Source organism: Ictalurus punctatus, chromosome 10, assembly GCF_001660625.3.
Source record: "Ictalurus punctatus breed USDA103 chromosome 10, Coco_2.0, whole genome shotgun sequence".
Classification (NCBI taxonomy): Eukaryota; Metazoa; Chordata; class Actinopteri; order Siluriformes; family Ictaluridae; genus Ictalurus; species Ictalurus punctatus.
Window position 1 is genome coordinate 23,531,587 of NC_030425.2, and position 22,222 is coordinate 23,553,808.

Genomic DNA, 22,222 nt, shown 5'->3' on the forward strand with positions numbered 1-22,222 from the left:
TCTGCTTTCAGTCTAATCTCTGAGATGAGTACTTGTTAAGATTTTTTCTCTCCCTTTTTTTATATTCATCCTCAGGCTATTTTTCTTGTCCTCTGTTTCTCAGAGAGAATAAGAAATTTCAGCTATCATCAACCCAAGATCAAACGAGGCCTCGGCTGAATTCGCTGTCAGAATAAAACCATTTGTTCCTGCGGCTTGCTCCAAACGCCTCGTCCCTGGACCTCTTCCTCCTTCAAGTGTGTGTTTAATGTGCTTTCAGCAGCCGACTCTCCTGGGCCTGTCTGCCACTGCTCATTTTGGAAAACATGGCGTCTAACTTTAGCAAGCTGCTCTGCATGCAACTGCCTGCTTTCCACCTCTCTCTTTGTAAGCATACCTTTTTTTATGGAATTGAATAGTTTTGAGTTTTGTGGTAAAACTCAAAAAAAAAAAAAAGAAAAGAAAAAGAGAAAAGATTGAGGGGGAGGGCGGGGGGTTTCAAAGTCATGTAATGAACTGGGAATGCAAGTATGCAAGTGGCTAACATGCTACATAGTTGATAAAATGAGTTAAAACACATACAGTACTACTTAAAGGTTTATACACACTGGATTTAATACATTACCTTTATTGTCTTAAACACATTTTGATAAAGGCTTATGGTTGAACTTTGTTTCTAAGACAAATGAAAATATTTAATTTAATGCTGCTGTATAAATTTATTTCTGAGTTTCAGAAATAAATTCAGTAGTTTTTAATCGAAATGAAACAGTTTCCCCAAACAAGTCATTTTCATTTAGAGCCTAGGAGAAGTCGTGAGAGGCTCGGCCACCTTGGCGTCTTGTGTGAAGCTCTATCTTAAAGCTGGTTGAGAAGGTTAAAGAGTTTGCAATGCTACATCAGGAATACTGTTAAGAATGTAAAATCGAAAATAGTCTTCATTTGTTTAACACTTTCCTCATTCAATCCACACTTCCATATGTGTTATTTCATATTGTCATTATTATTCTTACTCCTATTATTATAAGAGTAGAAAATAGTCAAAATGAAGAAAACTTTTCTAAGAGCAGGTGTTCAAACTTGACTGGAAGTGTATATACAGTACTTTTACTATAAAAGGGCTTGTGTAGATGTAAAGATGTCAGTTGGTGAACTGTCCAAATTGACTTAAACATAACTGAGATAAAGCAGATAAGCAAAGTATTAGGATTATTACAGAACCTTGTGAAGACCCACAGAAAAAACTCTTCAAGCAACACCAGAGTAGAAAAAAACAATACTGTATTTCATAAAAATGTACAAAAGATATCTACAGATCCAGCGCCATACACATGTTCACATACAAAAAAAGAAACATTTAAATGCCATATCCGGGTTCAGAGTCCAAAGTCCAAGCAAATTGGTTTGCATGCTATAGCTGAATAAATCTGCACTGAGTAAGAAGTTTCTTCTTCCTTTGTGTGCTGTATGGTATGTCAGTGTTGTTATTTGAAATGAGCCAATGACACTCAAATAGCATCACTGTTTTAAAAGTATAGTATCATTTCAGTTGTATGGAGAATTAGTCTCTGACATTTGAAGAGAGACTATGCTGTACATGTGTTTTGCATTTCACTCTATCCTATTATACATTTCCTTACCATTCAGTTTATTTTTTGTCTCTTCGACACATAGAAGGAGTCAAACCTTCGTGATTTACATAATGTACAAAGTTTCTTTGTATGTTCAAGACAATCAAATGTAATTCTGCAAGATTTTTTTTGTATTATTTTTTTTTCCTGCATATGCATTTGCATAGCTAGGCACTTGTTGCTACTCTCATTTCACCACCATAAAAGAGAATACAAAAATACTGGATTGACATTTATCAAATGTTCTGTATTTATATACAGAACATATATTGTCTAAGGCAAAATATGGCTTTTTTTTTTTTTTTTAGCAAAGGGGAAACTACTAAGTATTTGTTCTAATGATATACAGGATAATACAGATAATACAGACATGTATAAAACACAAAATGCTAGGACAGTCTTAATTCTTTATTCAGATATGCCAACAGGTCATCAGTCACCAATAATATTTCCTGTTGGACCTTTTAAGACATCATGTTAAGAAACTTACTCTCTTCTGCCAGCGTGGTCAACATGGAGGTCATGTCTCCAATGGCCATGTTGCCGATTCCTGCGGGTACCGGGGGCAATGTCACAGAGTTCCGGGGCGTAGTGAGGCGGGAGGAATTCTGAGACAGGCTGCGGAGGATACTGGGACTTATAGTTCCTGACATGAGACTGGAGTGGTCGCCATCATCCAGTATGGCATCAAAGTCAATCTGGGTCTGCTCCACTCCACTGGAGGAGTCTACCGTGCTTGAGACTTGATTAGTTCCTGGGGAGCTGACAGCAACCATTGTTACATTATCTGTACCACAGTCCACTGCTTCTGTATTGTCATGCATATTCAGATTGCTGGACTGAAACATGTGGATCTGTCCTGTGTAGAACATGGCATTGCTGTCTGTGTCACTAACACCTACATTGACAGGCTTTTTGGGGCTAGCTTCGGAAGTGTTGTATGCTAAGCTGAAATGGGATTGTGGGTAACCAAGCTGCTGTGCTGTCGTTGCATTTGGCCCTGAGTGCTGCCTGGCGAAGGGTTTAGGTTCTGTGGGCGGCCTTGGCTGCAGTAGACCATGGTTTCCGTTCAGGGTAGGATTCTGGGAAAGAGTATCATAGCTATGCTGATCACTGCTCATATGGGAATAATCTCCTTGATTATTCTCAAAATTTACATGGCTTTGACTGACCACTGGCTTAGTTCTTACCCTGTTATTCTGCATGTGCACGGGCTGCACTGTTTTCTTAGATGGGCTTGTCAAACCTACATTGCCTCCTATAATATTACCACAAGAGGCATGCTGACTGGTGCTTCTGTTTATGTCATTTCCTTGGTGGTATACATGCTGATTGTGAATATGCTCGTTCAGGTGGTTCTTGTTGCCTTGCTGCCTAAGAGTTTGGCTACAGTTCATCCTTTGGGCCATAACCTCATTCCTCTGCATAGAACTCTGTTGAGCAGCATGTGCAAGGTTCTGACTCATGGGTCTTACTTGCTGGTTGGACTTGAGGTTCTGGATAGGGCCAAAGTTCTGTTTTTGCTGGAGACCAGTTATAGTTCCCCAATCCAAAGCTTGTTGTTGCTTGATTTGGCTGGGAGATGCCTCTACTGTCCCTGAGCTGACCTCATTCCACTGTACAGGCATGTGGCTCTTGTTGGCACTGGGAGACATGTGCTGATGCGCTGGACTAGTCTGGCAAGAAGCTGATGTCGGCTGCGTCATGCTGTTCGCAATGCCATCCACTATAGCCATGCGTCTCTGGTAGAAACATGGTTGATTTGGAGGAGCACCATTCCCTAGGAAGCCCTGTGCTTGCTGGTGCCGATACCCAGACCCATTGTGTTGTGTAGAATCTCCATTAGAAGTGAGGTACTGAACCATATCATCAGGCAACATCAAGTCATCAGCAATGCTATTGATTGGACCATCCATGTCGCTTGTGTCCATTGCAGTGTTCTCAGAGATGCTGGGAGGCCGGGGAGGGTACTGGAGGCGGTGTAGACTACCATCAGAGCGAACAAAGCTCTGCACTGACAAGTGGCGGCTGGAAGAGGCATAGTGTGGGAGTGAATTAGGGTTCACATTGCTCATGCTGTTGAAACGCTGCCCCTGCTGGAGACGTTGTTGATCAACAGCCACCCGTCTAACTGGATCACTAGCCCGCCGTGTTATACTCCCTGGTACCTCGTGGGGCATCATGCTAGCAGTTGGATACCCAGTATCACTACATCTCCTGGGCACTGTGGGGAGGCCAAGTGGGTGCATAGTTGCATCATGTGGATCTCCCAGCAGGGCTATTCGTGTCCTCAGGCTCATGCGATCCATGTTGGGCAAAGGAGTGGGTGGAGCGCCACCTGTTGCTGCGGCATATTTGGCTTTGAGTCGGTAGTGCTGGGCAGGGGTGAGGCTGAGCAGACCTGGCAGGCCCCCGCACTGACTGGCCTCACTAGAGCGACGTGACAGGTCTGTAGAGATGGGGTCGTATGAGTCGGCCGAGCTGACGTTGTTGAGGCGGATGCCGGGCTGTGAGGCCTGGCTGGAACGGCGGCTGGAGTAGCAGGGAGAAATGCCAGAGGAGCGGCGGCTCAGCGTATAAGCTGAACTCACCGTGCTCGCCAGGCTGTCTCGACGCTCCACTGGCTGGCACAGTACTGTCGTCTCACCAGGGCAAATGTCACTCAGACGAAGGCCGGTGATGGGTACAGGAATATTGCCGACACATCCAGAGCTCTCCAGTAAGGAACCTATAACAAAATGGAGTGGGTATTAAGATGTTTCCTAATAATATCATAATTATTAAGCTATAATAATATCTGCACTAAACTGAGCTTGTGATTATCCTTGTGACATAAAATAAACAACTAATTCATGGGATGTGGATTTCAGGACTTGTTCAAGGGCTTCATCAGTTCTTGGTGAGAAATTGGTCACACCACATATTCAGTTACTTTGAATTACTTCTCTTAAATATTTTAATAACATGGATGACTGAAGTAAACACAGACATAGTGCAACATTTTTGTAGCCTCACCATTGCTAGGGATTGGTGGTAGCTTGGTGTCAGGAGCTTGTGGAACAGCATTTGCCCAGGAGCACGACTCCCTCACTGTCTTCAGCTTCTCTTGCTTCAGGTGGTTCAGCCTGCGAGCGGGGCTGGCACTCCTGCGCAGGTGGAGGCCCAGTGTGCCTGTAGAGACGGTTGAGTCCACCAGAGGCACGTCGTCCAGCATGCTCAGGTCTCCCATGCTGCCCCCGCCGGGGCCCGACAACTCTATTCCACCGTCATGGTGGGTGGCACTGCCAAGCGGTGACGGCTGGCTGCTACATGATGACTGACCACCAGGGCTGGACTGATACATCTAAGAGAGATAGAAGATGGCAGCACAATAAGTGTCATTTCATTGTGTCTGTTTTTTCAACATGGTCTCATTCATTTATTTATTAGTCTTCAGTAAATGCTTTATCCTGTTCAGGGTTACAGTGGTTCTGGAGTCTTTCCCCGGAACACTACTTCTGATGCAGGAATATACCCTGTATCAGATGCCACTCCACCACAGGGCACCATTAACACACTCATTGAATGAACCAAGAGGCATCGCTACCTGTGCTCCCATGCAACTCAGAAATATGGTCTCATACATGCAAATTCATGATTTATATGCCCCAAGTCATATAGAATGATACATAGGTTACTGTTATGCTTAGGCTGTGGTTTGTATTAGTACCATGCTTTATGACTTTATTCATAAGAAAATGACCAAAATCGAACTGCATCACTCTTGTATATTCAAATTCTCACACGTATCTAATCAAATTAGGTTGGTGTGTTACTGTAAGTGTGGAAATGCTATTTACTGCTTTTTTAATCCTGACTGTGTAATATGTCCTATGTGAGAATGAACTCTGCCAAACCTTTCCACATTCCTTATGTTACTGTCTCCCTCTTTTGCTCCTCTATGTGATTGTTTTGGAAAGCTAAGGTTAAGTGGCTGACAAATTGTAATTTCCTTTGGCAATGTCTTTGTGCATTATACATACAGCCTGGACCAAATTTACAAAGGGAAAACACTCCCAAAATAAATAAAGTACGCCGCCTCTCCACATCTGTGTCATCTCACCACACACCCTGAATGACGTAAATATATTCTGTCCCTATGTGAACTGCCAAGTCATTTTTGATCACAGTGTGATCACTGGCACTTTTTGTTTCTCACGCAAACACAGCCACAGTGAATATTCACCCTGTATTTGCTCATCATGTGGTGCTGGATGAGTTAGATCTCTGTGAAGAGGGTGGAGGACATGGGGGCCATGAGGGTTCTTGGGAAATCAAAGATTTGTTGTGGTTCAAATCTACAAAGGAATATCGATCAAAATAGTTCTCACATCCTTTAATACACTTTGAACATAGTATATTTCTATTACATGAATAATATTTGAATAATAATTGTAATAGAAAACTCTTTCTGTGTAATTGATAATCCATGTTTTGCAGGCAGACAAACTGAATTGAAATAAAATATTACATATATTACATAATTCTGCTTTATTCATTCAAATGTGACTCCATACAGTCGAGGTCAAAATGTTGTACACCTTTAGGGCAAAATAAAACATCGGAAATTTAATTTATAGCAATCAAGATCATGTAATGTTTTGGACTGATATATATTTTAAATCATTTAAAAAACTATTTTAACAATTCTATTGTTTAAAGTTCAGTTTGACAATGGAGGTTTAAACCCATTGGGAATGCAAACTTTTGCCTAAATATGGACTAAATGTGTATGGGGTCCCTTATGCCATTTTCATTGTCCCTTTGATTTCCAGTCAATATGAACACTTTTTACTTACAGCACACCATTATATTTATAAATAATATTACATTAAAAAAAAAAAATTAAATCCACTAATAATAAACTCCTCAAACTCCCCTCCCCAAAAAAGAATGAACAGTTAATAAACTTGGGTGCATTTTTTGGACAAAATGTTGTATTGGACATGCATTATCATCTAACACAGTAAAAGAATTGAAAGGGATTAAAAGTTAGTGCTCACCTCAGTAATGCCTGTCCATAGGAAAAGTGAAAAAGCAGAAAGAGGCGAAAGAGTGCAGTCCAGAAGCAGAAAGACAGAGACAGAAGGTTAGACAGAAACAGATTGGTTTTGTCTGAAGCGGTGGACATGCTTTTGTTAGTACGCTTCAATTTGAGTAATGGACAAGGCTGCTGTTTAGTGCAGAATTAATCAGGGATGAAAAAAAATATTATGGTTAAAGTCTAAAACTGGTTTAGTGATGTACTGAAACCCATGTAAGGAAGTGTTATGTGAATTTCCCTAAAAGATTAATTAATTAAGTGATCTATCTATCTATCTATCTTACTGAACTAGAGTAGAAAGGAACATACCACAGAGTTCTCTGTTTTTATCGATTTGACCTGCAGGTAGTCCTCCATGCCTCTAGTGGTGCTGTTGGCCTCAAACTTGTCTTGTCCTCCCCGGCCAGATTGTTTTGTTCCTCCTTCGTTCTCTCCGTTCTCTCGTGGTGGGGGCTGAGGTCGGGGCATCAGGTCACCACGCTGTTTCTTGGTGACGTGTGCCTCTGGGCCGTGCACGGTTTTGACATGTTTGCGGAGAGAGCTCGGGTCTGTGTAGCGCTTGGTACAACCCGGAATCTTACAAACATATGGTTTCTGCAAAGACAAATAGAGCTCAGCATCCAAGCGACGAAGATACAGCATAACAAACAACATTTTAATTGAGATTTTCTCATTTCTATGCAAATTAGGGATGATGTGATAACTCAAAACAGTTGGCTCGAGTGATTCCTCAGACTAATCCTATGACATTTCTTTAGTCCCCCACAAACAATGTTAGGTCCTACCTGTAATTCCTACTAATTTACTGTTTGAAATGCAAAAACGGAAGAAAAACCTATAATCATGGTCTCATCTTACCTTGTCATATACTGTATGACCTCTCATTAAACCTTTCTAGAGACATTATAATGAAAAATAAAGCTTGGAAGAAAGTAGCAGAGATCATTGGGATATCAAAAACCATCCCTGAACAAAGGGGTATGTGACCATAATTATCATTCAAAAAGACATCTCTCTATACAATCATATCACCTCACCATTTGGGTGGTCAAACCTGTAACATCAATAATGTGAGAACAGAAAGTGATCACTTCAGTTGCTATCCTTAATTTACATTTAGAGCGAGTTTACATTACAGGCGGGTAAAAACTGATTTGAAAAAATGCCTGAGCGGATACTGTTCGAGGTTCACGAAGTGCTTCATGTACATTGTGACTGCTACACTGCACAAAAGTTTTTCTACATTGTGATCTTGGACGTCCTCATAATTTTTTTTTTTTTTTTACAAGCGACTCTTTAGTGCAAACATTATCTGGCACTTTGTTCAGATTAGCTTCAATTGACGTGTCATGTGAAGACTCAGAGGAATTGATTACGTAGTGAGGCACCGCCATGTTGATTTTGCCAACACTAAGTGTTCGTGATTCATGACCGTGTGCTGAAAAAGTTGTGATGAATGCATCTCTGTTTCTCCCTCTGTCTTGTTTTCTCTCTCTTTTGGCCATGATGGATATTCTGAGGGCTAAAATGGCGCAGGGTTTCATTTTGTATTCGCGATCCGCAGGTGGTCTCTCCGCAGGGACTGTGCTTGATTCTTACTAATGCACTGTGGGCTGTCATGCTCATTAGTTCCACACCTCATTATTTGAACACACACTTGCATGCAGAGCTCGTTAATGGGACATGGTTGGGCATGGAGGAGCAATCACTAGGCATGATGAGGGAGTACATGAACAAATCTAATTCTGGCCTTAATTTGAAACTGTATGATGAAAATGGTATATTTACATAGAATTAGGCAGTTGGTGCCACTGGGAAAAGGATTAGCTAAAGCGCAATGAGCAGCAGAATTACAAAACAACACTGTTTAATGTTGCTTGCTGTTCACTGTTACTACTTTTTCCATTTACGCTGCTTCTGGTTCACCCACATAACATACGAATCGGCAGCATTGGTTTGGTTCCAGCAACAACATACCACTTGTCTGGACCCATGAAAAGATATTAATGGCAGTTGAAAGGAACTAAAAGTGAACTAAAGATGACAAGAATTTTAGCGCATCTACCTTCTATAAACCCTATATTCAATTCAATGTTATTTGTATAGCGCTTTTAACAACGGACATTGTCTCAAAGCAGCTTTACAGAAATATATAAACACAGGATACAAATTTTATGTGTGTGAATTTATCCCAATTGTGAAAGCCGGTGGCGACTGTGGCAAGGAAAAACTCCCAAAGATGTTAAGATTTAGAAACCTTGAGCGGAACCAGACTCAGAAGGGAACCCATCCTCATCTGGGTAACAACGGATAGCGTGAACGGAAAAAAGTTCATTATGGTTTTTATATGAAGTCTGTTTGCTGAACTAGTCCACTGTAGTGGACTATATCCTGGTCAGGGATGTGGTGGATCTAGAGTCTATCCCATGTGAGGTGGGAATTCACCCTGGATGGGATGCTAATCTATCTCAGCACACCATGCACACATATTCACACCTAAGGGCAATTTAGCAGAGACGATCCATCTACAAGGAAACCAGAGAACTTGAAGGAAATCCACATGGATATGGCGAGGACTTGCAAAACACTGGATAGACAGTTACTCGTGACTAGGATCAAATGGGGACTCTGGGTCTGTGAGGCAGCAACACTGCCTGCTACACCACCATGCTGTGATCGTTCAAATCCATAATTGATTATTAGCCTGAGAGTTAAGGGCGTACACTTGTGGAAACCTGAGGCAAATCTTAAAGAAGATTGAATAAACAACAGCTCCAGAAACTATACTGGCACCGTGACAGCTGAAAAGGGATAACTAAGTTTCTGACATGTGTATGTGTGTATATACTGATTCTTTTCACAGTTTGGGTGCATGCGCACTCGGATGTTTACCTCATTGGAATGTGTGCGGTTCTGATGCTTGGCTCGGTCCGAGGCATTGGAAAAGGCCTTGTTGCAGCCTTCGTGTTCACACACGTATGGTTTCTCCCCAGTGTGTGAGCGAAGGTGTGTTTTCAGGTTCTCCAAACGTGAATACGCCTTCGAGCAACCTTCAAACTGCAACACACACAATCCATAAACCAAAACCACAAGCATATTCCACTGACAGAATTATTTTGAAAAATAGAAGATGAGTAGAGATCAACAACACCAAAGCATATATTTAATACTTCGGAGAGTGTGTGATGTATGTGTGTAGACATAGACATATTGCATGTCTTGAGGATGTGTCCAAATACAAAACCTGTGTGTACATGTGTGTCCGGATACTTTCACTCACAGTGCACTTGTGTGGCTTCTCTCCTGTGTGTCTGCGCATGTGCACCACCAGCATGTACTGGGCCTTGAAGGGCTTCTGCTCTCTGGAGCACTCCTCCCAACGACACACAAACTCCTTCTTCTCCCCATGGATGTGCTCATTATTGATGTGCTGCGCACACACACACACACACACACACACACACACACACACAAACACACACACACACACGCAACATTCAGATTTCATTTGCGTCCTACAGACTACCTAACCACATAGCCGCCAGGCGCTGTTTTCCTTCGCGGAGTTTCTCTAGGCGTCTCGGGGGTTGGCCTTCCTTTGTAATGTCAGTGTCGTGTTTAATCTTTAATTGGCTGTGCTGTTTTTGCATGTCACGTTAAAAGACAACGCTAACGGCGTCAGCGTCTGGGGACCGACGCAGATCTGGTGCGCAATCGAGAGCATGAGAGACGAATGCAATTGCAGCTCCTTAGGAATGCATTTGCTTATCTGCTGAATTAAGAGCTACAACATTCATCAAGTGTGAGAATTTCCACACTGACAGCCACGAACAAGAAAACGTGACGGGTTTTAAAGAAACCCATGTAAAGGTGTATTAAACGAACTTTGTTTTGACAGGCAAATCCTCTCAGATTCATGACAGACTACTAGATAATTATGGCATAAAAACTAGGGATTTCACAGAAATGGCATGTTCGGTTTTTGGCAGAAAGAGAAAGGCCGAAAATATATACTCTCCATGTAGCCGACGGTTATCGTTGCATTGCAACATTCCTAGGGCCGCGATTTAAAGAACATTACTTTGACGCAGAGAAAAAGCAGCGTGCACGGGAAATGATACAGGCGGAGCTGGAGGTGATGAACACATCTGCTGAAGGATCGGCGCGCAGCACAGAGCAGAGTGCGCCGGAGAAACGGGAACGTACAAGTGATGAGTACAAACTCCCTTAGTGTCTGACATGTTTGATGAGATTCTACAGGAAGGCGCTCCGATCCACAGCAGCGCCACAACAAGCGCAGCTACACTTTCCATTGCTTACGAGGATTGCACGCAGGTATTTATCTGCCCCGAGCACCAGCACAGAGAGTGAGAGACTACTCAGTGCAGCATCTCATGTTCTTGATGAGAAGAGGAAGCGTCTCTCCTGCCAGAAAGCTGAGCAACTTCTGTTCTTGAAGACAAACCTGCCACATTTGCTTAGATAGAAAGCAGTCCAATTTGCTCTGTCTATAGCAAATACATTCAAATTCGTGTAGCCCTACAAATCTTTGCTCTGTTGTTTACAGTTTGAGGTTGGTTTTAGTTCTATTGCTGCTGTTTTGCACAATAATCATTAATTCATGTGGAAACACGTTTACATAAAAAGTATAAAGGCCTAGTTCATTATGTGACTGCTGTTTTGCATATCCTAATAGTTTTCTAGAACTTTACATTATTTGGATAATTGGATAAAAAAAATAAATCTGTTAAATTTGATTGTTACAGAACTGAATGAAGAATACTATATTTAATATTGTTTTTGTTTTGGTGTGTTCATTTCAATAAAAGTGTGATCATTTTATTGGTTTGTAGTTTTTCAATTCATATTCATTAATTTCATGAAATGAATTAAAAAGTGTAATATTAATACAATTATACATAAAACTATTTTAAAACGAGTTTTTTAATTTTTTATTTATTCGGGTTCAGTTTTCGGCAAAGAATTTTCCTTTCGGTGTATCACGAATAAAACCATTCCTTAAGCTTGTATGAATCTAATATGAGCTTTAATTACAGGAACATGCCGTAAGTTCGGATGTTTCTAACCTTTTTTTTGTTTGTTTCTTTTGTCTAAATTTTTTCTAGACATTTCTGTCAAAGAATTCCCATCCGCTGGTCAGGCCAAGAAGGGCAAAAGCTTCATTTCGTTGGATGTTTTTTCATCAGCTGTCATGGGATAGTAAAGCAGTTGGAGTAAAAGATTAACTCCATCTTCCTGTGTGTATACATGAACCAGGAGTTGTGCACAATTGGCTGTAGCATCACTAGCATCTCAGAGAGAGCTAATCTGGGAAGTTCTGCTGTCTTGGACTCCTGGCCTCAGATAGATTTTGACCACAGACTGTTAGAAATGATTTGCAGAATGTTGCTTCTAACAGTTTCATTCTCAACCTTAACAGACCACTTGAGTTAGAGGCAGGTTTGTCTTTCTCCTATATTATTTACACTGCTAATCACCGCTTGAGAAGAGAAATTACCGTACTTGAGTCTGATTTTTAAAAAAAAATTTTAGTAGCTATACTTTACTTGTTTTCTTACACCTTATACTTTTCACCTTTACTTAATAAATGAAAAAATCTACTTCCTACTCACTCCATTTTCAAACATAATACATTTCTCTATTATCATATATTTGTAAAGCCGTGAGGTGATTTTTTTTTAGCATCAGACAACTCCATACTTTATCTCTTACTACCTGTCATCTACTGTAATCTATCTGTAATGTACACTTTGCTTTTATCAAGGCAGTTTGTATTGTTACAGTTAGCGATTAGCATTGAACTAGTTTGCTATTATCATGAGTAATTAGCCTGCTAGCTGTGATTTCTGAGATTAGGGATAAAGCATTTGCTAGTTAGCCTTAGCTAATGTTTTTGCATGTTCCTTAGTTCATCGATGAAAGAGGGCACTAATTTACAATCAGTAACTAAAAGCAGTGTGTGATTTGCGTGGGTTTTTTTTTGTACTTCAGCTTTCACCAGAGAATTTATTTAAATGAGTAATTGCACTTTTACTTGAGTAAAGAATTTGGGTACTGTTAGGTGAGCGCAACTGAAAAACAGTTGCTAACGACCACATGATGCACGTGCGCGCGCACACACACACACACACACACACACACACACACACACACAGCTGGCAGCAGTGAGTCTTGAACACCTCCACACTTGCACACTACAGCAGCCAGGGGTAATTCTTTATCCCCTACACATGGACCCTCCGTCTGTCACACACACACACACACACACACACACACACACACACACACTCTTGTTTTTTCCCCCCGTCGTCCCCATAGCATGCACGCAGACACACACATATTCTCATGCACACACACACACACACACACGCACACATACGCACACACCTCCACATGACCATTATTATAGTCCACATCTGTGCACACTCCATCATCTGCTTAGCTTGCCCAGTGAGTTACGCTAATGTCAGGCCTCTGATAACAAGGCTAGGGCTACACACACACACACACACATACACACAGTGAAGTCTTTGTTCCTCTGTAAGACCATAATAAGCAGTTATTAGAGAGGGTATCGCTTGTATAAACAAACGATCAGGAGTGTGTAATCTGGTAAAGATCCAGCTGAAGCACTGGGACTGAGCAGGGACAATGGGAAGTCCAGTGTGTATCTCTCTCTCTCTTTCTCTCTCTCTCTCTGTCTAATCTCCCTCATCCACTAGCACTCTGTTTCTGCTCCACTGCCTGTCTGGAATGCTGGGGAATGTGGCCTTGCCCCCTGTTGCACCAGTGCATTATGGGAGAGAGCAGCTCAGGGGCCAGTCTCAGAGCAGCAGCACCTCATCGCTAAAGGAGAGCGCTGATCCGTGAACAAGCCTCCATCACATTTCCAATTTTCTCTCACTTTTCTCTGCAGGTGTTGTATTCAGGCACAAATTCCTGCTCTCCTCAGCTCTGTTAATGATGCTCATGTGCTCACAAGAAGAACTATGTACATTTTACTCACAGTCAGGTCCGAAAGTTGTTGAAAATATACGTTTACATCCATTCAACAGACAATTTTTGTGACGATAAAAGAGAATATTTCTCATTGCGAGAGAGATATACAGTGAACCTTTTTGAATTTTCTGTATTTCTGCATATATATGACCTAAACATCACCAGATTTTCACATAAACAGTAGATAAAGAGAACCCAATTAAACAAATCAGACCAAAATATTGTACTTGATCATTTATTTATTTATTGAGGAAAATGATCCAATATTACATATCTGAAAGTGGCAAAAGTATGTGAACCTTTGCTTTCAGTATTTGTTGTCACTCGCTTGTGCAGCAATAACTGCACTTAAACGTTTCCGGTAACTGTTAATCAGTCCTGCACATGGGCTTGGAGGAATTTTAGTCCATTTCTCAGTACAGAACAGCTTCAACTCTGGGATGTTGGTGGGTTTCTTCACATGAACTGCTTGTTTCAGATCTTTCCACAACATTTCTATTGAATTAAGATCAGGACTTTGATTTGGCCACATACTGTATCTGTGAGTGGCAAAAGTATGGCAAAAAGCATTCACGTACTTTTGCCACTCACAGATTTGCAATACTGGATCATTTTCCTCAATAAATAAATGACCAAGTATAATATTTTTGTCTCATTTGTTTAACTGGGTTCTCTTTGTCTACTTTGAGGACTGAAAATCTGATGATGTTTTATGTAGATATTTATGCAGATATATAGAACATTCTAGTGGGTTGACAAACTTTCAAGCACCACTGTATATAATAAAGATAAATATTAGCTGACTTTGCCTGTATTCAATATAATTTTATTTGCTTTTGGTTTTTTTTGTAGTTCAGCAGCAAATAAACCACCCGATACGACACCAGCCACTCGAAGCATCTGGCATTATGGATTTCTGCTGGGATTTTACAGGTCAGAGGTGGGGAAAAAGTCTTGTGCGAAAAGGTCAGAGGTCAAAATCAACTTGTCACTCATCTGCCCACAATGCATCTAGACTTAAAGATATAATTCAACCAGAAATGAAACTTACAGTCTTCCCCTGGGTCGTACTCACACATTCACCTCAAATAACACTTTTTTGACGCCGTATGACACATGGTATTAATAAATGCACCAAAAAAAAGCCCCACGAAAACCCAAAACAAAACCATTTGAATCAGACTCAGGTAGGAGGTGTGGCTTAAATAGTGAAGACAGAATTGCACTTTGTAATACAAACTCATTCTATTTTATGAAAGTGCTTACATAGAAATGAGCCAAACAATGTCTCTTGAGCTGAGTGTGTCATCAATGCTAAACTGGTAACTCTAAACTTTACTTATTTATTAACTACATTAGCCCATCACGGGAGGAACTTCATACACCAAATACGTCTCGACTTGCATAAGTATTTATTTTAACATCATTTATATGAAATTATGTTATATTATGTTAATTATATTCAAAATATTTAAGACTATTATTATTGTATAATTTTGTTATAATTTATTCTATACAGCTTAAGAGATATATAATCTATTATTATTTATCATTTTAATTTATAATTCTAGATTATATGTATATATATTTATGATAATTCATTATAGTATAAAATGTATCTTTTAATTCAATCTTATTTTGAGAAATCCATACATGAAACTGAAATATATCAATCTACCCTCTGCATATACAATTTGCTTCAATGTTTCATGACACTGTGCTGCATTTTAAAATAATATATAGACTTTTTTGAAAAAATGCAATCTGCATTTTTTCAGAATTGTTCAAATTCAAAACTTTCGCCTGTATGTGATCGCACATTTTCTCTCTCTCGTGCTCTCTCCTAAACACACCATTCAGCTATTCGTACTATACTCTAAAAGGTCCACATCTTGAGACACTCACATGGACAAGCTGCTCTTGGCTGTCGTACTCCTTGCTGCAGCCTTCCCAGTGGCAATTTGTCTCATAAGCCACCTCCGGCTCCTGCTTGCCCTCTTCTCTGTCCACGTCCTCTTTCGGGTCCACGGGTGGTGACGGGTCCTGAGAGGAAAGCACGTATTAAGACACATGTACACACTACAGAGAACTTCAGACATTCAGTTTGTTTATACAGGACTGAAGCAGACGCCTACACGTTGGCTGAATTAGAAAGGATTGAAGAAAGGGTACTTTGCACTTTCATTTAGTCCCATTTATTTAACAATCAGCGGCTTGCTAATGAGAAGAAGAGAACAAACATGAAAACCGAGTATGTGGGAATATGTGTGTGGCGTCTTAGCTGCAACCCAAACTGTGGGCCTAGCAGATGTATATATGGTCTCAAATATAACACACACACACACACACACACACACACATAGCATGCTGACTGCAGCATGTTTATCTCTGCCCCGTGAGCTATCTTCATCAATTCTGCGGGCCCCGAGACGACTACAGGCGCCTCGGTCCCCATGCATCAAGCCCCAACCTGCGTCCACTGCTGAGAGCAGCCACAAATTTTTCAAAAGATGAGTAGAGAGAGAGAGAGAGAGAGAGAGAGAGAGAGAGAGAGAGAGAGAGAGAGAGAGAGAGAGAGAGAGAGAGAGAAAGAGAGAGAGAAAGAGACAGAGCACAACAGAAAACAGGCGCTCACATGACAATAACCGTTGGCCAATATTTCATTAAAATGAAGTGCTCTGGCACAGTTTACACAGGAGCTCAGGATGGAGAGAGCAAGAAAACAAACGGACATAAAGCTCTTATCAGGAGGAGTTTTTCTCACGCTGAGGGGAGCACTGAGAATCCCAGGGGTCTCCTGGCCTCTCGCTGATCAGCGTGCGAGAAAAAAAACACACACATGCTCACGCAATATTTTTTCTGGGTAACAGGACACATAGGAGATGCGCCTCTGTTTTATGCCATCAATCGTACAGAATAAGTCAACCGTGGAGAAAAGTGCAGTACGAGTCGATGATATGGTAGAAAAAAAATAATGTATGTCTAATGTAATGCAATAATTTTTCATGATATGTATTTAGTTTTGCCAAGGCTGAACAACAACACTACAACATTGCAATTATCTACACATACACACACACACACACACACACACATTATATATTATATATATATATATTATATATATATATATATATATATATATATATATATATATATATATATATATATATATATATATATAAAATTTACAGTTGCAATCAAAATTTTCCCCATTGGAAAACAGCTTTATTGTCAAAATGTACAGACTTTCAGCTGTTTGAAATGAACAAATCAAATAAAAGCAACTGAAATAGTTGAACACAACGAATGCTTCAAGTGGCTTCCCCAAATTCAACTGAAAATGCAACTTATAATGACTTCTCCAGTCTCAAAATTATTCAACCCCCTGAATAGAATCCCTCACAACAGCACAAATATGAAAAACAGGTGTTGTCTAAAGCACACCTGATGCAACTAATCAATGGCTTCATTAATTGCACCAGGTGTGCTTGAGCTGGAACACATGAAATACCTGAACTGGCTAGGGGTAGAAAATATATGAAATACCTGGACGAGGCAGAAAAAGAAAGCTATCAACGGCTGCAAGCAGATTTGTGAGAAGGCAGGTTGTGAAAAACCCTCAAATGACTGCAAAAGACCTGCAGCAAGACTTGGTGGCAACAGGCACTGAGGTTTCAGTGAGCACAGTAAGGTGTGTACTAAACACAGAAGGTTTCCGTGCCAGAACTCCAAGATGTACACCACTACTGACCCAAAAGCACAAGAAAAGTCGCTCAAAATCATAAATAAGCCACAGAAGTTTTGGGATTCTGTTCTGGAACTTTTCGGCATGATGTCTGGCGATAGAAGAATAAAGAAAACACTGTCCACAGTCAAGCATGATGGTGGCTCAGTGATGCTCTGGGGCTGCTTTGCATCCGCTGGCCCTGGAAACCTGCAGAATGTGGAAGGCAAGATGGATTCATTTAAGTATCAGGAAATCCTAGGAGAAAATGTCATGCCATCTGTGAGGAAGCTGAAGCTTGGGCATCACTGAACCTTCCAACAGGACAATGATCCCAAGCATGCCTCAAATTCCACCAAGGCTTAGTTGCAGAAGAAGTCCTGGAAGATTCTACAGGGCCATCACAGTCACCTGACTTGAACCCCATAGAAAATCTCTGGTGGGATTTGAAGAAGGAGGTTGTAGCATGCAAACCCAAGAATATTACTGAACTGGAGGCCATTGATCATGAGGAATGGGATAAGATTCCTCAGGAGCGGTGCCAGAAGCTGGTGTCTGGCTATGCATCTCATTACAGCAGGTCATAACAGCAAAAGGATGCTCTACAAAGTACTACAGATGCTTGCCATAAAGGGGTTGAATAATTTTGAGACTGGAGAAGTCATTATAAGTTGCATTTTCAGTTGAATTTGGCGAAACCCCTTGAAGCATTCGTTGTGTTGGACTATTTCAACTGCTTTTATTTGATTTGTTCATTGCAAACAGCTGAAAGTCTGTACATTTTGACAATAAACCTGTTTTCCAATGGAGGTTGTATAATTTTGATTGCAACTGTATATTATCTATCATACCATACCATAACATTGTGTATTCCTTACAGAGCTGCTGAGGTGACATGGTGGTTATTTTGAATAAGGTGTGGCCACAGAAAATATACTGGGGCCATGACTAAAGCTTTTCAAGATATTTTATTGCCATGAAATACTTAACTTGTGGTAACTAATATATATATATATATATATATATATATATATATATATATATATATATATATATATATATATATATATATACACACACACATACAATCTGTATTTTATATATAGACAAAAAAAACAATAAATACATTTCGGCCCAAATTATTTGGATATAATTTTATTTTCTGTCTAATCTTACCTAACCAAACTTCCTGCAAAGATCACATCAGATAAGGAGCAAGTTTACCAGACGATGTAATAAAAAGTTAATCTGCTTAAAGATGTCTGGAACCTTGTGAGCGTGATGATGCTCCCTCCGTCAGAATTTTTACGTTTGAAGCTTTCAAAACTATGCCTGTAGTTCTGGAGTCTGTCTGTATTAACTTCCCTCGATTCTTTGGCATTTGTACAGAACTTTGACTTGGGCTTTGGTTTTACTGAATATGGTCTTGATCTTGACAAAAAGTTTCCAAAAATAACATTTGTTCTGTCTTTTCTTTTTGCATGCACAAAGTTCGACTTTGAACTAAAGTTTGAACTAAATCCTTATTTTAGAAAACAGCTTAATCATTGGCACAATGCATGAATGAAGCCAGCTAGCTGAAGTAAAAGCTTGGATTGGAAAGGGATTGGATAGTTTTCAGTCTCGCTGCCATTTGCACTCGAAATTGACTTAGCCTTGACTAAATTTCAGCTAGTCATGGGCTTGGACTTGACAGTGGGGGTCTTGACTGCAGCTCTATTCAAAACTGTATATTACTGTATATTATATTACAACAGCAAAATTTTCCCATGTGAACGGTTTTCCCAGGCCACCATACATAGTGCCATATCATCCACCTCTAGCCCACAGATTAAACCTCAACATGTTTGGATTAGAGGTGAAAAACAAGAAAGATACATTAAGAGGGAAGAAGAGAAACAGGTTTTTACCGGTGAGCAGGGTGAGAGAGGCCGAGAGCTGTCCAACTCCAGCTTAACCTTTGATCTTTTGGTGTGCATTGGGTTTACTGTGCTGCTGACTGCAGAGTCACCACTCGGGTTCTGTTGGGGAGAGATGGAGAGAAGTTGCAGAACTGTCTAGTATGCTAAGTTAACCCAAAAGTCATAAATGAGGTGAAAATTGTCATGGTCATTGCTGTATTCCTTTAGGAAACTATCTACAAGAAAAAAAAAAAGAAAAAGAAAAAAGTTAGTACAGAATACCAAAGGCAAGTTTTCAATGTGTCGTAAAATATAATAGCCAATTAGTATCTAGAATGCAAATGCAGGCCAAGTAGCACTTCTTTACTAGGGGAAAGAACTAGAAGAATGTTTAATTTGCACATTCATACGATCTGGACTTTGTCATGAGAGTTAAAATGTAGTGTGCTTTAAGCCATTTTTTGGTCGTCAAATGACACCCATGGAACCGCCACATAAAGCAATTTATTATTTGACAGAAAAGTTCATCAAATTTTCTTGGGTGACTTATATTAGAACTTAAATGGCTATCAGACTAGTTCATTCTATTTGAGGAAAGCAACTGCACACATGCTGAACTCATTGGCTGAAACCAGAAACTAAAGCCAATTAATTCCACAAAGTGGCACATCATCAAAAATAGTTAGAAATTGATCTGTAAGCACTGTATCAGGCAATAGGTGAAACATTTTTTTTTTTACATCTCTGTATCTAGTTTGACGAGTAAGTAAGTGGCCGACATTGTTAAACTGGGACTTGCCCGTTAGCTCTATGTTTTAGACATAGTTTTAAAAAGTTATCATCAGACCCCTCCCACCACTACATAGTGAAAGCTAAATGTGAAAGTTGGGCTTTACACAAAGGTCTAGTTCAGCAAGTATGTGTGTGTATATGTATGTGTGTGTGTGTGTGTGTGTGTGTGTGTGTGTGTGTGTGTGTGTGTGTGTGTGTGTGTATTCCAGACTGAGGGAGTCTGTGTACAGGAATTAGAGACTTAAACTCAAGGGGATTTTAGGCCACAGATATGATGATAAGTTCTTTTGAACAAACACATGAAAGCCACTACAGAGGTCTGGGAATGGGAATTTAAAGAACACACTCTAAACATGCTGTTACAGATGTTACAGATGTTACATGTGCCCCCCGTGACCTCCGTGAGGGTCAGACTTCTGTTAAGTCTTATATATTACAGACTTATATATAAGCACTTCGTCCACTGAGAACAAACAGCATGGAGTGTTGAAGTAGTGTGTATGTTTAATATTGTTAACATTATACTGTTGTTATTGATGTTTTATTAAGAGTATTATTAAACTCCTGTTACTGCCACGGCATGTCTGTACTCAAAACAAAAAAGCTCCATGACATGACAAAAAAGCTCGTTAAACTGTGAACAAACTGTGAGGAAGCGGGAGAAAGTGGTACGAGTGTGTGTGTGTGTGTGTGTGTGTGGCTAAACCTAAACCCCAGGTTCAGTACCAAAAGTTCCAGATGTGCTATTTGGTATTTGGGTTAGTATTGGTATATATATATATATATATATATATATATATATATATATATATATATATATATATATATATATATATATATATATATATGTATGTGTGTGTGTGCATTAGCAGTACCTTAGTCTCAGCCTCATTATGTGTGCTAACACTCAGTCCCGAGCCGGCGAGCGTGTGTTGTCTGGAGGAGAATGTGTGAGAAGGCTGGATGAGGGGAGGCGTGTGTCCAAAAGGGCTCAGGCCTCTTTGATGGGACAGCAGCTGTTGATATGCCACTGGGTTGATGGAGTGATGGAAAGGAAAAGAAGGGCTGAAAGATAGAGATAAATACAAAAAGACACAAAATACACAGGGATAAGCGCTCGTTCCACTTTGTCTTCGCCCACATCTCTGTATCGCAATACACGAACGCCATATTTCACGTTACTGTCACAAACAGCATAATGAGCAATAAATCACTGCAGACATACACACAGAGCCTCAGATAGAGATATCAGACTGGAAATGAGTACTCTGTAGGATAGCAAAGACAAAAAAAATGTCTATAGAATTCGTATATAAAATCAGACACCGACCAAAATGTAAAGCTGTAAAGTGAATTCAGTTTTCATTCAGCATTTTAATGAATAAAAAGAAAACAGGATTAAATACCATCAGTTCAGCACTGACTTACTTGTGGACGTACCAAAAAGACAGCATACAATAAAATATGTAAGGAATAAAGCACTTGGGGTTGTGGTGTTATAGATTATAAAATAATCTAGGACATGGTAGTGTATTGTGGCCCGATATGATTATTTTCCTGCAGTAATTTGCTACATTTTATATTACAAATTTTTAAAATGATAACGTACTTTTTATGAGTTCATCAGTTCCTCCAGTATTTTGCAATTTTTCAAAATTACCGCAGATTTGGGCCAAGACGTGGAATATGACGTCATCGCAATGATCATCCAATCAAAGCCCTCTCCGATTCACGCGCGTCGAACATGAGTGCATCTAAAAGGTCTCTTTTCCCAACAAACATCACTGCGAAACAATTTAGCGCGATTGCAATTTCACCAATTCAAGTAGTTTTCCGCGAATAAGCACAAAAAAAAAAACCTCTGCAAGTTGCATCACAAATTAAGGAAAAACACGCAGCAAAACTTTATGATCATTACAAAGTGCTGACATTGGGGACTCCTTCCATGAATGTTAAACAAACATCTCCTAACAGAAAAATTCACTAGGGACTAACTTGTTTTGCGGATGTTGCACACCATTTAATGTAACTATGAATTGATTATTTTGTCAAATAAAATTGTATTCGTTCCCAAACTGCTGTGGGGTTT

At 40.1% G+C, this 22,222-nt stretch overlaps 1 protein-coding gene across 1 annotated transcript in view; it reads right to left on the bottom strand.

Moving 5' to 3' along the window:
• Positions 1-1,243: 1,243 nt before the first annotated feature.
• gli2b (GLI family zinc finger 2b) overlaps positions 1,244-22,222 on the bottom strand; it is a 91,319-nt gene continuing 70,340 nt past the window's right edge. Inside the window, exons 7-14 of the mRNA XM_017478493.3 lie at positions 21,009-21,198; positions 19,351-19,461; positions 15,619-15,756; positions 9,974-10,123; positions 9,586-9,750; positions 7,003-7,287; positions 4,626-4,953; positions 1,244-4,338 (exon numbers count right to left, since the gene is read on the bottom strand). Coding sequence (XP_017333982.1) covers positions 2,075-4,338; positions 4,626-4,953; positions 7,003-7,287; positions 9,586-9,750; positions 9,974-10,123; positions 15,619-15,756; positions 19,351-19,461; positions 21,009-21,198 — 3,631 coding nt within the window. The 3' untranslated portion in view covers positions 1,244-2,074. The remainder of the gene's footprint in view (positions 4,339-4,625; positions 4,954-7,002; positions 7,288-9,585; positions 9,751-9,973; positions 10,124-15,618; positions 15,757-19,350; positions 19,462-21,008; positions 21,199-22,222) is intronic.